Here is a 13,624-nt window from a genome sequence, read left to right on the forward strand (position 1 = left end):
GAGGTTTTCCAGATTTCTTCTGTAAACAGAAAGGAAATCACCATGAAATTAACATAAAGCAGCAAAAATAAAGGAGTAAAGCACTTGTCATCTAAGACAACTTGAGAGGACCTCAGAAAAGTCATTTGGCCTGCTGAAGTATAAACACCTCCAGGTCAATTCCACTGAATCAACAAAAAAACCGATAATGCAGCAGCTTGGCCAGAGAGCAGAATAGGCCCCTGGAAAATTCACCTCAACTTTCAAGTCACTCACAGCCTCAGGTAATTTCACCTCTGGAACTTTTCTACCTTACAAACTTTCATTTGAATACCAGCACACTCTGAGTGAGGGAAGATGCTGCTGTTTCAGGAAGTCAGGCTTTGTGATGCTGACCAGATATGACCTGTGGTTGTGAGTAAGGAGGAGGGAGCACAAACTGGGTGAGGGCAACAAACACATTTTGGTGACAGCATGCCTGGGGAACTTAACTGTATCTTAAGAGAGAAGAGGAGCCCTTGAGATTGAGGCCCTGGACAGATTTCTGAAAATAACAGTAAGGAGGACCTAAGACTTTAGGCAATATTACCCATCACTCAGGATTAATATTGAATGATAATAATAAGCTGCTAAAAAATAAAATAAAACACATTAATGAGTAAGCAAGGATAAAGAACCTGACCTATGAAGATCTGGGTTCATATTCAGAGAAGATAGTGAGGTTAAAAAAAAAAAAAAGATTACTTTTACCCCAAAGAGTGATGTCAAATAGTTACAAGCTCCAAAAGAACTCTTAGAAGAACTTAAAAAGGAATTAAAAATAAATGAGTGAGGAAAAATTAGTAAAAAAAAAATTAAACAAAAATACTACTAGAAAATTATGAAAAGAAAGTCAGCCAATTGGAAAAAAAGATACAAAATCTTAAGGAAGAAAGTAACTACTTGAAAACTACAATTGAACAAGCGGAATAAAATAACATTATAAGACATCAAGAAATAATAAAACTAGAGAAAGTAGAAGAGAATCTGAAACATTTCATTAAAAAAACCCACAAGTTATCTGGAGAACAGATTGAGGAAAGGCAATACAAGAATTGTCAGACTATCTGAAAGTCATGATTTAAAAAAAATGTGGATGCAATATTACAAGAAAGTATTAAGGGAAATAGTCTTGAAGTCTTAGAAATGGGTTTTGGTAAAAGCCCAATATAAGTCTTTGATTATCAGCTTTGTGGGACAAAGCATGTGAATTTGGATTAGAATTATATGATAGGCAAAGTAACCAGATGGACATTTAAGGGGAGGTAACATTTGCTTTTAATTTTATCAGTTAGGAGGTACTGCTACTTCATGGTAGATGACATGAAACAGGGTAGTCCAGCTATTTCCAGACCATCACATGATGGATGCAACAAATGTGAGATATATTTTTTTAAGTAGATATTGAGCTAAGGGTAAAACAGGATTTAGAACTAGAATATGCCTTACAAATCATTTAGTTCAACTGTCTCATTTTACAAAGGGGAAACAGGACTAGAGAAGTGAAGTGAAATGCTCAAGTTGAAAGAGCACTAGACCAACAACTTATTATCATCCAAAAGCAGTATCTGTGTCTCTGTTAATTAAATATTTCCAAACAATAACCTTATCTATAATAGTAATTAATAATAAATTTAGGTCCCTCTTTAGAGTTTACAAGACATTTCCCCCATAACAGTACATATATAGTTTAATATTAGTATTTTTTATTAATAGGTAGGAGAATGAGGCTCATAGATTTTAGGTGACTCTACTTCTGTAGGCCTAAATAATCCCTGATCTTTTGACTAGAAGTCCATTGAACCTTCCTCTTCCACTTAACTGATCAGTTACTTATGAGCCTGATTATGCTGAATCAACAAATTTTTGGATTTCCCTTTAACACTTCAACAGTTCAAAGGATCCATTATATTATTAGAGCAGGTAATCCTATTACTGAAGATCACAACTTATTCTCTCTTTCTTATTTTGAGCAATACTTGCCCATGCTATTCCATAAAACCTCCACAGAGGATTAACTTCAAATAGTAGAGACCTTTGGGGCTTTTTTTTTTAAACTTTTTGAGAGGGCAAATGTGCTACTCAGGCTGTTTATCTCTTGTTCTTCAATCTTGTTGCCTGACCAACTCATATGTGTGCAAATAAATAGAAATATGCAAACATATATGCATGTGTGTGTATATACACACATGTTGTATCTTTTCTTGTTGATAGATCATTATTGGAAATATGCAGTCTCCTTATGACCAATTCCACTGACTTTTGGTTCATTGGAAATTTTGATTCTTTGGAGACAGTGGTGTTTCAAAATTTACAAATATATAATATTACAGAAAAAGATATTCAAACAGATAGGCTTTGTGAAAAGCAGTAGCCTGGGAGAACTGAAAGCACTTTGAAATTTTTATTCCCAAGGCAATCAAGCTAGATGTCTTCTTCCTATTAAATTTCATTGCCATTTTCTATCTGCAATATGTCATAATGAGTAAATATACATATATTCATGCATATATGATATGTATGACATGTATAGATACATAATATGACATGTGTGCGAGACAGAATAAAATGGGTTGATCAGGGGAATCATGGAATCCCTTGATTAATTTTACAATCAATCAGTTTGCTAGATTCAAGAGGTGGTTAGGCTTGGTGACATCTGATGGGCACCTCACAAGGAAAACAGTGACCATATGCTGTGCTTTGTTGAGGAGGTAAATTGCTTTTAAGGGGGTTCAAGGACTGGGGTACCCTAAACATATTCGGACTCACGAGGATGCAAAGCCTCTTTCCTGCTCTATGGTAACCTATAAAAGAAAGCTAAATACTGATTGCTGTTCCCTTTCCTTTTTTTCTTATCTTTTTCCTTTTCTTTTCATCTTCTCCTCCTCCTCCTCCTCCTTCTCCTTCTTCTCTTTCTCCTCCTTCTCCTTCTTTTCTTCTTTTTCTTCTTCTTACTCTTCTTGTTTAGATTTGCCTTTTAGTAGGACAGAGCAGAGTTTGATTGAAATGGCCTGTGTTCTTATCAAGGGGAGATAATGCAGGAGAGATTATGCATTTCCTGCCCCAGAGAAAGAACATTGGTTAAACTTATACTCTTTTGGGATTCTGGAAAAGTCACTTAACCTCTATCAGCTCCGGTTTCCTCTTCTATAGAATGAAGATAACAATAGTACTTAATCTCAAAGGAATATTATGAGGTTCAGATGCCATAATCTTAGTGCAATTTTACGTTATTAAATCTTGAAACTCCACTAAGACTTTGGGGGTGGTCTGTATATATGAAGTATTTTTGCAGACCATAAAGCACAATATAAGTGCAAGCTGTTTTAATTATTTATTGACAGAAGGAATTATTTTTCAGGTAGAGTTGTATGAGATGACCACTGAGATCCCTTCTAGCTCTGAAATTTTGTGATTGTGATATTCTTTTTAAGTCATTCATAAAATGGATATCAGTTTTGTGAGAACATCATGTAAGGAAAGTGGTTTAGAAATGTAAACTATTATTTAATTAAATGAAAACTTGCCATTGACAGAAATCAATTTTGGAACTGGAGAGAAAGTAAGTCTCTGCTTGTTTTGATCGACGAGATTCCTAAGAATACAAGGTGCTACTAAATCTCCAATCTTTCCACTCTTTATCAACATTTTGTTGAAGCAGGCACAGACTCCAGTAGTGAGAGCAGCCACCCTGCAAACTAGTTCTGGCTACAATGATTACACTGGCTTTCATAATGGATACACTAGTGGAGGCAGCAAATTGATCGACTTAAGTGTCATGGACCAAGATCTTCAGTCAGTGACTCTTCTTTATATCCCCTGGTGACAGGAGGGAGAATCTCTGGTAGCGGATTGGTTCCTTGTGATGAAACAGTGACTCAGGGCTTCATTTATTACTAGCTTAATCCATTCTGCAGGGGAAAAGGGGGGGGGGGGAGGAACTTCACAAATAGTACTGATATCTCAGAAACTTTGTGGGGTACAACTTTTATATGAGATGAGGTGCAGGGCAAATCCAGACTGGTACTGCGGACTATGATTTGGTGGGAGGGGAGGGGCATTAAGAGTTCTCATTCCTAGCCTTTTGACAAGACTCAAATCATAACAGCAGGGGAAAGGAACACTGGTGAAAAAGTGATGAGAAAGAATCAGACTCAAAGCATTAACCAAATAACCTGGTGAGGGCCAAAAAACCTGGTGATTCAGCAAGACTGGCAATGGCTCTATGAGGCTTGTCCACAATGCTTCATTTGCTCCTAGAATGCTGGGGGCTGTCTATGTTTCAAACCTATTCTGCCCACACAGTATTGGTTCACTAATGAACATCAGCTGGTACTGACAAGATATGCCTTGACTGGAATGCATCTGAAAGTTGAATTATCTTTCTATGAGTAGGATAGGTTTATTTATGTCGTTCACAATTTACTTCAGAGCTGTAACATCAACTTGTTTGAGGTTACTGTTTCTTCACCTAAAAATAATAACTTTTAAAAAGAAATACCTGAACAGTACTATCAAACTGTGTTAAAAATACTTGGTAACAATATTTTATAGGCAAATTTCTTTCATACTTTGTAGCAAGAGCACCTCAGCAGAGACACAATTTGCAAACAATGAAGGATCTCAGTTTTAGCAGGTATGGAGGGGAAGGTAACCATCCCTCCAACATGTGTCATTTTCAATTTTTGTTACCTGTCAATGGTATGAGAAGGAATCTTAAAGTTGCTTTAATGTGCATTTCTGTAATCAACAGTGATTGGGAGCATTTTTTTAATGTGGCTGTTGATTTGAAGGTATTCTTTAGAACATTGTCCATTCATAAAAGAAGGTTAGTGTGCATTGAACAAAAGGTTCACAGCTTTAGAGTTTCATGAAGAAGTCAGAGGTCATCCACTCTAACCTCTGTTAGAGATGATAATAATGAGTCTAAGAGATGAAATGATTTGCGCCAAGATTATACAACTTTTAAGTAGCACAGTGGCTCACAATGACTGTCCCATTGCCTGAAAAAATTGTAAGGCATTCAAATAAGTTTATTACGTGAAACAATGAATGACCTGGTTAATTGCTGATTTCTGTGTCTTTCCACTATGTATGCATAGTACCAGAGACAGAAGTTCTTTAATGATTATTATACCTGAGAAATGTGAAGTACATTAATAATTAATTTTTTGTAAAATTAGAAAATGATACTTCATCAAGAATGTATTGTGAATGCAAAAGACCTTTCATGATAATTACTTATGATTGAAGCACTCCTAATATAGATCATGAGTTTATGACCTATATCATGCATCTAAGGAAACTGACTACTGAAATATGAATTAAATATAGACTGATACTGTACATAATTTATACCTGTGATGTCTACTGTGCATCAATGATGTCCATTAGAGATCATACCCTCCTAAAGGAAAAGAGTGTGGTCTTGGAATGTAATAGTATTTGTATAGCACCAAGCAAAATCATAACTGTGATCAAGGACAATAAATATTTTAATTATGAGAAATAAGAATACAGATATGCCAGTTCATATGGGTATTTTACAGTTTGCAAAATGCTTATCTTCACAAGAGTTTTACAAGGAAGTAGACAAGTATGATCATTCCCATTTTAGGGATGAGTAAACTAAGATGTGATTTAGGTCCCCAGTGTTGTTTTTACCATTCTGGGATGTTAAAATACAAAGGAATATTATATGCTAATAGTCCTCTTGAATTCAAACCTTCCTATTCTAAGAAGTTTAGAAGGATTATCACAAATTCCTTTACATACACAATATATACATATGTGTGTGTATATGTATATGTCTATATGTGTGTGTATATGTATATAGATAGATAGATAGATATAGATATATATATGCACATGCACATATGTATATATAAACATATGCTTTGTACTCTTAGCTTGGACTTGTTTTGATGAAACATTAAAGTATAGCTAGACTCTAGACCTTGATTTCCCAGGATATTATGTGGACTGTCACCAGGCAACAGTACTCGCAGTATCCTACATGAGTTGACTAAACACAATTCCAATCCTGCTCTCAGGCATAGACTGATTGATGAGTTGTATAACCTTGTTTGTGTTCATCCTTCATTGTCTAAGAAGACCATGCCATCAGAGAAATGATAACATGACTTACACTTGACTTTGTTTTGGGTGAGGGAGGGCTGTGCAATGTCACCAGTCTCACTTCTCCAGAATCATCTGAATCCAGTGACCAGATATTCATCAGGATGACTGGAGATGACCCAGGATGCACTGGAAGACCTTGGGCCCTTTAGGCCAAGGTCTTTGCAGGTATTCACTTAGCATGAGGTAATGCCCATTCATTGAATAAGCTTGTTTAAGAAGTAACCAGGGCATGGCCTCTTTAATGAGGGCAAGAAAAAGAAAGACATCAGGATGGGAGAGAAATAGCAACAGTTACTGTTGATAATCACTCTAAAGCCAGGAGGGTCCAGAGGAGCCCTGCATATCCAAGGAAATGTTGGAAACCTCATTATTTTCCTTTCTTCTTGGAAAGCAGAAAGGAATGAAGAGAAATGTTTATGAAGGGGTTATAGACATAACTTGGTCCTTCAGTGAGCTAACATGAACTCATACTCAATAACACAAAAATATACTCACTAAGCACAAAGAAATCAGAGACAAAAAATACAAAGCAGAATTTGGGAAATTGACATAATTTGTTTAGGATAAGTAGAGATAAATTGATCTTGAAAGAGATATTTATGATTTATTTTATATTTCATAATTGTTGCGAAAAGTGATTGTGTTTCAACGGGAAGGATTTTTTTTAATGTTTATAAATCAGCAAGTATGATCTTAAATCCATACTTCATGTATGTCTTGAAGCTATATCACATGGATTGGAGTAAATCTTTTTGCTTTTTTTTTTTTAACTCTGAAATAAGTGCTGTTTCTGAGAGTCTCAACAAATTTTGCTTACTCTCTACAGTCTCTCCCAGAGAATTTACCTCAGTTATTTTGTATTTTTGTACTTGAAACATGTTCTAAATGTTCTCTTCCCTGAGATTTTGGAGCTAGGATTGTAAGAAATGAGAAGTAAAAAATCTTTGGTAACCCTGTTATGTTTGCCAACTGCCATCAAAAGAAATCAGCGTACCAGCACAAAATCATCTGTGGAACAAAACTAACTGACCAAGATGTGTTTTATGCTAATTATTGCTATGCAAGATATTCTAGGTAATCTGGGTGATGACATTGGCTAATTAAAATGCCTTTTTCTCTGACAGATTGAAAACTTCATCTTGATACTGCTAATGTTCTCTTCCTGAGCTGACTGCACCACTGGGCTTGGTTCTATTTTAAGCAATCATTTATTTATTATCCACAGAACAAAGTTAAGAAAATAGTTCATGCACCCAAGAGTAGCTATTAGTGGATGAGGAATTTGTATGACACAAGAGTTCCTGCCAGTTTTAAGAGAATAAAAATGACCATTTAGCTCAACAGGCACTAAGCTAGTTTCTCTCTCCTCTTTAGGATACTCCTTTCTATGGTTTTTAGGAATTTTTGAAGTATTATTGTATAATGTACAGAGAGATAAATTGGTGTCAAAAAGACATGGACTCAAGTTCCACTTTGGCACATACTAACTTTGTGACATTGGGTGCATCACTGAACTTCTTAATACTCCAGGTAGCTCTCAAAGACTATAATTTTCATATCTTTATTGCTACAGATTCTTTACCCAGTATTCTCTAGACTAATGAAATTCTATTTTGGAACCAATAAAAAATGGAACTGCTAGCAGTTTTCATTGGATAGAATCATAATTGTGTAAGAATTTATTAGATATAAATTTTGTCAATGTCAGAGCTATGTTTTACCTTTTTTTTTTAAATATCCGCCACAGAGCTAGGTAGAGTTCTTTGCAACTCTGAAGTCCACAATTAATATTTGTTGATTAAAAGAAAGAATATATGCTGTGTAGGAAGGCCTGATTTCTTTATTAAATTACTTTAAACTCCTAAAAATCAGCATTTACGGGTAAATGTATAATGGGGGACTAGACAATGAAGACCCAGTCTGGGAACATGCCCACATATACACTTCCTGATATGTTATACAGAGCACACATACTATTTCCTTTTAGTTTCAATCCAATATATATAGACTAGGCAATGAGTAACTATAGTGCTGTGAGATGACAAGGAGTTTTATGTTTGGCTTTGGAACTTAAAGGATTGATGGTAGAACTGGAACTGAAACTTTTTTTTTTCATTCAGAAAATTCAATATTCTCCTCACTTAGCCCTTTTTGAATTTTTTTTCCCTGCCTAACTATAAACATAGCAAGAATTATTGAGTGCCTTCAGGTGGGAGAAGGACAGTAGCAGGGAATATAACTATTTTATTTCCCCACCCAAGCTGTCATTTGATTGTAAGAGCATGGTGTCTGTTCCTTTTATCCTTTCTATTTATTTCTATGTGATGTGTAAATGAGTTTGTAGAGATGGAATGAACCAAGGTATTACCTTCTGATCTTTGAAAGATTAGAAGAGCCATCAGATGTTCAGCAACTAGAGTTGATAGCAGTCTGCCAGTGACTGCAGTGGCTGAGTCTAGTAAGAAGCCAGAAGTGAGGAGCAGTCTGTTACATCTCCATTCTCTCTCCTAGTTCTTCCTCAGCACTTTCATCACCCCTGCACTTGGTTGTATTATCCTTTTTCGCCTGTTTCTACCTCTTTGTGATCAAATTTAATCCTACACTATCCTCGACCATAAAATTATGTTCTTCCTTAATTAGTCCACCAGCCCACTCTCCTGTCCCAAGTTTTCTTGTCTCTCTACAAGCCTCCCATAATAACCTTCAATTCTCCTTTTCCCAAATTCCTATCTCACATCTCTCAGATGACCCCCTCCACCATTTCTTTCTTCACTCCAATCTCTGATGAAGTAGTGACTAATCTCCTTGCAAAAGCCAGCCTCTCTATAAATACCCTTGATTACATCCCCTTCCAGTTTTTCTCCATCCACTATCATCTCTATTCTCCTTTATTTTCAATGTTTATTTATGGGCATTTTCCCTCCTACCTAAAATTTCAAGCATGCTTGCTTATCTTTAACTTATCAAAACCAAATGAAAAACTGACTCTATCCTACCATTCCCACTATTATCTTGTATTTGGATTCTCCTTCACAGCTTAGTTCCTTCAGGAAGCCATCTATAATCAGTGCCCCTGCTTCCTCTCCTCTGTCTATCTTCTAAACTCTGAGCAATTTGGCCTCTGATCTCATCAGCCAACAGAAACCCTTTCCAAAGCTGCCAATTATCATTTAATTAATTCCTAGTATATTGGTATTTTCCCACTCCTCATCCTCGTTAAACTCTTGGAAATGTTTGGTCAATAATTTTCTCCTACATATTCTTTCCTTTCTACTTTTGTGTGCATGTGCATGTGTGTGTGTGTGTGTGTGTGTGTGTGTGTGTCTGTGTGTGTGTGATAGTACTGTCTCTTGGTTTCCTTCTAGAGTATCTAAACATCCATTACTCTTCTTTCCTGGTTCTTCATGCATATCGTGCCTACTACCCTTGATGGCACCCCATGACTTCGTTCTGAACCCTCTCCTTTTTTCCCCCAATATTATTTCACTTGATGATCTCATTAACTCAATGCCTTCAATTATTATCTCTATTCAGACATCTCCCAGTTATATATATAAGACCTGCTCTTTTTCCCTAGGTTCAGTCCTGCAACTGCAACTACCAGTTGGACATCTCACACTGGATTTCCCTTTATAGGATGTATTCTCTTACTCTCCAAATTTTTCCCTCTTCTGAACTTCCTTATTATTGCTGATGGTACCATCATCCTAGTCACCTAGTGGAGTCCCAGCTTTTGATGTCATCCTTAACCATTCACTCTCACTCACCTTTATTTTTTTTTATTTTCACCTCTAAAACATCTCCCATATGTTTGCCTTTCTCTCTGCTCACAGAACTGCCCCCTGTCTAAGCTGTTACAGTTGCCTTCTAAAGAGTCACCCTTTTTCAAGGGTCACTACCTCAAGCCATCATTAGATGATTTTGTCTAACAAGGCTAAAGGTCTGTCATTCCTCTGCTCAGTGACCTCCAATCATCCCCTGTTTTCTGAAGAATCAAATATAAACTTATCTTTTTTGGCAATTAAAGTTCTTCATAACCTGTTTCCTTGATAACTTTCCAGTCTTCTTACTCTCTTCTGTCCTCCACATACTTTAATTTTCAACTTCACTATCCTACTTAGGGTTCTTTGATCATGGCATTCCATTTCTGTTCCTTTGCTCTTGCTGTCTCCCATTCTTGGTATTCTCTGCCCCTTCCCATCTCAACTTTTAGTTTCCAAGGCTGCTTTCAAGGTTTATCTAGATAAAACCTTCAAGACGCCTTTTACAAATCTACCTTAGCTGCTATCACTTTCTCTTCCTTATTCTCTGTATATTTCTTGAATGAATCTAGTTATTTACATATTATCTTCATTCAAAAAAAGCTCTTTGAGAACAGAGACTGTTTTATTTTTTTTAACCTTTCTTTGTATTTTCAGCACTTGGCGTATTGTATGAACATGATAAATACTAGACAAAGAAAGGCTTGTGAACTGAGCAACTAACATGGGAACCAGAGCAATACATCAGCAGTCTTTTGATTATCCAACATTTTCACTTTATAACTGATCCACTTCCTTTTCTGTTTATATTTCTGTTGGATATAAGATTCCACTGTTTCTTGTATATAATTCTTCATACATTCATGATCAGAATAAATCAAATGTTATTTCTTTAAATGCTTGTCTGCCTTGAATTCATTTCTAACTTATTGAATGTAAAGGCATTTCACAATAAATATTTAATTATTATAAAACTGTACTGAACTATGTATATGCATATATATATATACATACATACACAGATATTTACATATCTATTTAATTATTTTCTATTTTGGGTACAGCTAGACATATATGTCCATGGAGTTTTAGAAAAAAAATATATATCTCCACAATCATACTCACAGACTGAGTGGAAAACCACAGTTTAAATAAAGAACTACATGGCTGTGTGTTAAATTATTTATAATTTAAAGAAAATATTTATCTTATTTCTAACTTTTATTTGTATTATTTTTAAATAACTCCCCATAATTACAAAGATGAACTTAAGATGAATTTATTAAACAAGTCATGATAGAACAATGATTATGAAAATAAAGAAGCCATTTCTAAGATTGTGTTTAGTAAAACAGTTTCTAAAAGGTCAGATATACTTACTGCTGAATGTTTTCTATTTAACAGATCATTAAAAAAACTATCTCTTTTTATCTTTTATGTCTTATGCCAAGGAGAAATGAAGTTTTGTATAAAAATTGACATAGTTGTTTTGTTTAAATACAGATTAAGTGAGGTTGTCCTTAAGTCCTTGATCTTTTTTTTTTAATGGAAACTGTCACTTAACTCAAGTTTAAGAAAAACTGCAAAGTTGCCAAAATACGATGAATAAGTAGCCTGTGCTCATGAGCTACTGAAAACAAGTCTCTTTTGCATTTTCTTAGTCCCTCAGGGAATGTTATCTATTCTGAAAGTGCTTGTAGAACCAGGACTACAATGAGAAGGGAAAAAAATTCTCTCTGGAATAGAGGAAAATGCTTAAGACTATAACATCTAGAACTAAACTGAATACACTTATCAAAGAAGAAAGTTCATTTGGGAGATCAAGGATAACCAAATAAAGAGTCTTCAACTTGCCCAGAGATAGAAGGAGATTTCAATTCCCCATGTTCTCTTTAAAGCTATAGTAACTCAACAATTCAGAATGTCGGGTCACAAAACTCCTGGAAACTTCTCCTTAGAGTTGCTATTATACAATTTGTTTAAGAGAGCTTGGATATGAAAGCAGAAGTATGTTCATCTGTATTTGGGACCACACATTACCTGTGATGATATAAATTCAAGTATCAGTTAACATTTGCTTGTGTTTTGAAGGATAAAGATACCTACACAATTAAAAAAAAAACAGATACAAAAATCATTCTTATTTAGATTTAAAATAGTTAGAGATTCATGACTATTTTTTTAAATAATAAATTATGCCACCCATAATATAGGTGATTGACTTTAAGCAAGTAACTTAACATCATTGGGTTTTAGTGCCTTACCATTTAAAATTCTGGAGTGTACATAAAATTTCCTTATTTCTAACATCCTATAACTATAATACATAAAATACAGAAAAACAATTGGAAATATATAAATATTTTCCTCAACTACTCCTATCTCTTTACTTGACTCCTTACTGGCTCACCTTTATTATCCAAAATTGCAAGTGAACCAAATAGTGATAGATAGGGTATCCTTGTTTGATAAGCAGTCTTTATTGTGGATAATCAATAGATGATTGTAAGCAAAAGGAGCCTCTTAGCCCTATTATGAAAATACAATAACACGACATAATGAGAAGAATTGAGTAGCTTTAGATTTTGAGACATGAGTAGAAATGGTTTGAACAAAGCTTAATTTTTCCTTCACTATAGAGTATAATAATAATTTAATCATTTTTCAGTAATTTAAGATTTAGGTTATTAGCATTAAGCTAACTTTTAAAAATAATCTTTTTATTTGCAAGAATCTAAAATATGTTGTTATTATGGTCAAATAACCAAGAGAGAGAAAAGAAATGTGAATGTAATACAGTATTAGAATCTACTAACCACTTTAAAAAAAACCCTCTCTTTCAGGAAAGAACGGTGACCATTAGAAGACAAACTGTAGGAGGATTTGGATTAAGCATAAAGGTAGCATGTCATTTCAGTCTATCATCACATAGGCCATGCTCTTGTGCCTGCCTTATCATGCATTTTATTTTTGTGAATAAAGAAGAAAGCAAATGAGAGGGCTATGAAGCTCCCCCTCCTATTTGGCTTAGGGATCAAATTGGGCTGGACATTCCAAAATATAGATAATCAGGTTTTGTACCTGTATCTGGCATGGGCTTCCATCTTTGTTTTCTGCTCTAAGTCCCAGAGAATGTTACATATCATTTTGTAGTTAATGAATATACCAAAGGTTGTATTTATCAGTGGGTGAAACCAAGAGTGGGTATCTCTAATAAGGTCAATATCCATTGAGATATGGAAGTGAAATTGTATTTAGTAGTTTCCTTTTATTTATTTCCATTATGGGTTTAAAATTCATTGGAATTTTATCTTGCAGAGGCAAAGGCATAGGAGAGTCAGAGTTTGGTAAAAACTCTCTGATAAATATGAAGAGCGGGGAAAGGGGAGGGGGAGGGAAGTGACATATTTATAAAGGACTTCCTATGTGCTAGGCATTACACTAAATGCTTTATAAATATTATCACATTTGACCAGATGACCCTCATTTATTCATTCATTTTTATTCATTAATAAAACTGAAGGTGCTGTTGTTTTACTGATATTCCTTTAATAAAGATATACCCATCAATATTATTTATTATCCTCCTTTTCTTCTGAAAAAAATTAGCATGTAGTATCATTATATTAACATTATATTAAAGAGAGCAAAATCAAATTCTCTGTGTCCAAGGAAGGAAGGAAGGAAGGAAGGAAGGAAAG

The 13,624-nt window shown here is 34.8% G+C and overlaps 1 protein-coding gene across 1 annotated transcript in view; it reads left to right on the forward strand.

Moving 5' to 3' along the window:
• SNTG1 (syntrophin gamma 1) overlaps positions 1-13,624 on the forward strand; it is a 1,083,450-nt gene that overhangs the window by 620,307 nt on the left and 449,519 nt on the right. Inside the window, exon 5 of the mRNA XM_072604568.1 lies at positions 12,767-12,823. Coding sequence (XP_072460669.1) covers positions 12,767-12,823 — 57 coding nt within the window. The remainder of the gene's footprint in view (positions 1-12,766; positions 12,824-13,624) is intronic.

This window comes from Notamacropus eugenii, chromosome 4 (genome assembly GCF_028372415.1).
Source record: "Notamacropus eugenii isolate mMacEug1 chromosome 4, mMacEug1.pri_v2, whole genome shotgun sequence".
Classification (NCBI taxonomy): domain Eukaryota; kingdom Metazoa; phylum Chordata; class Mammalia; order Diprotodontia; family Macropodidae; genus Notamacropus; species Notamacropus eugenii.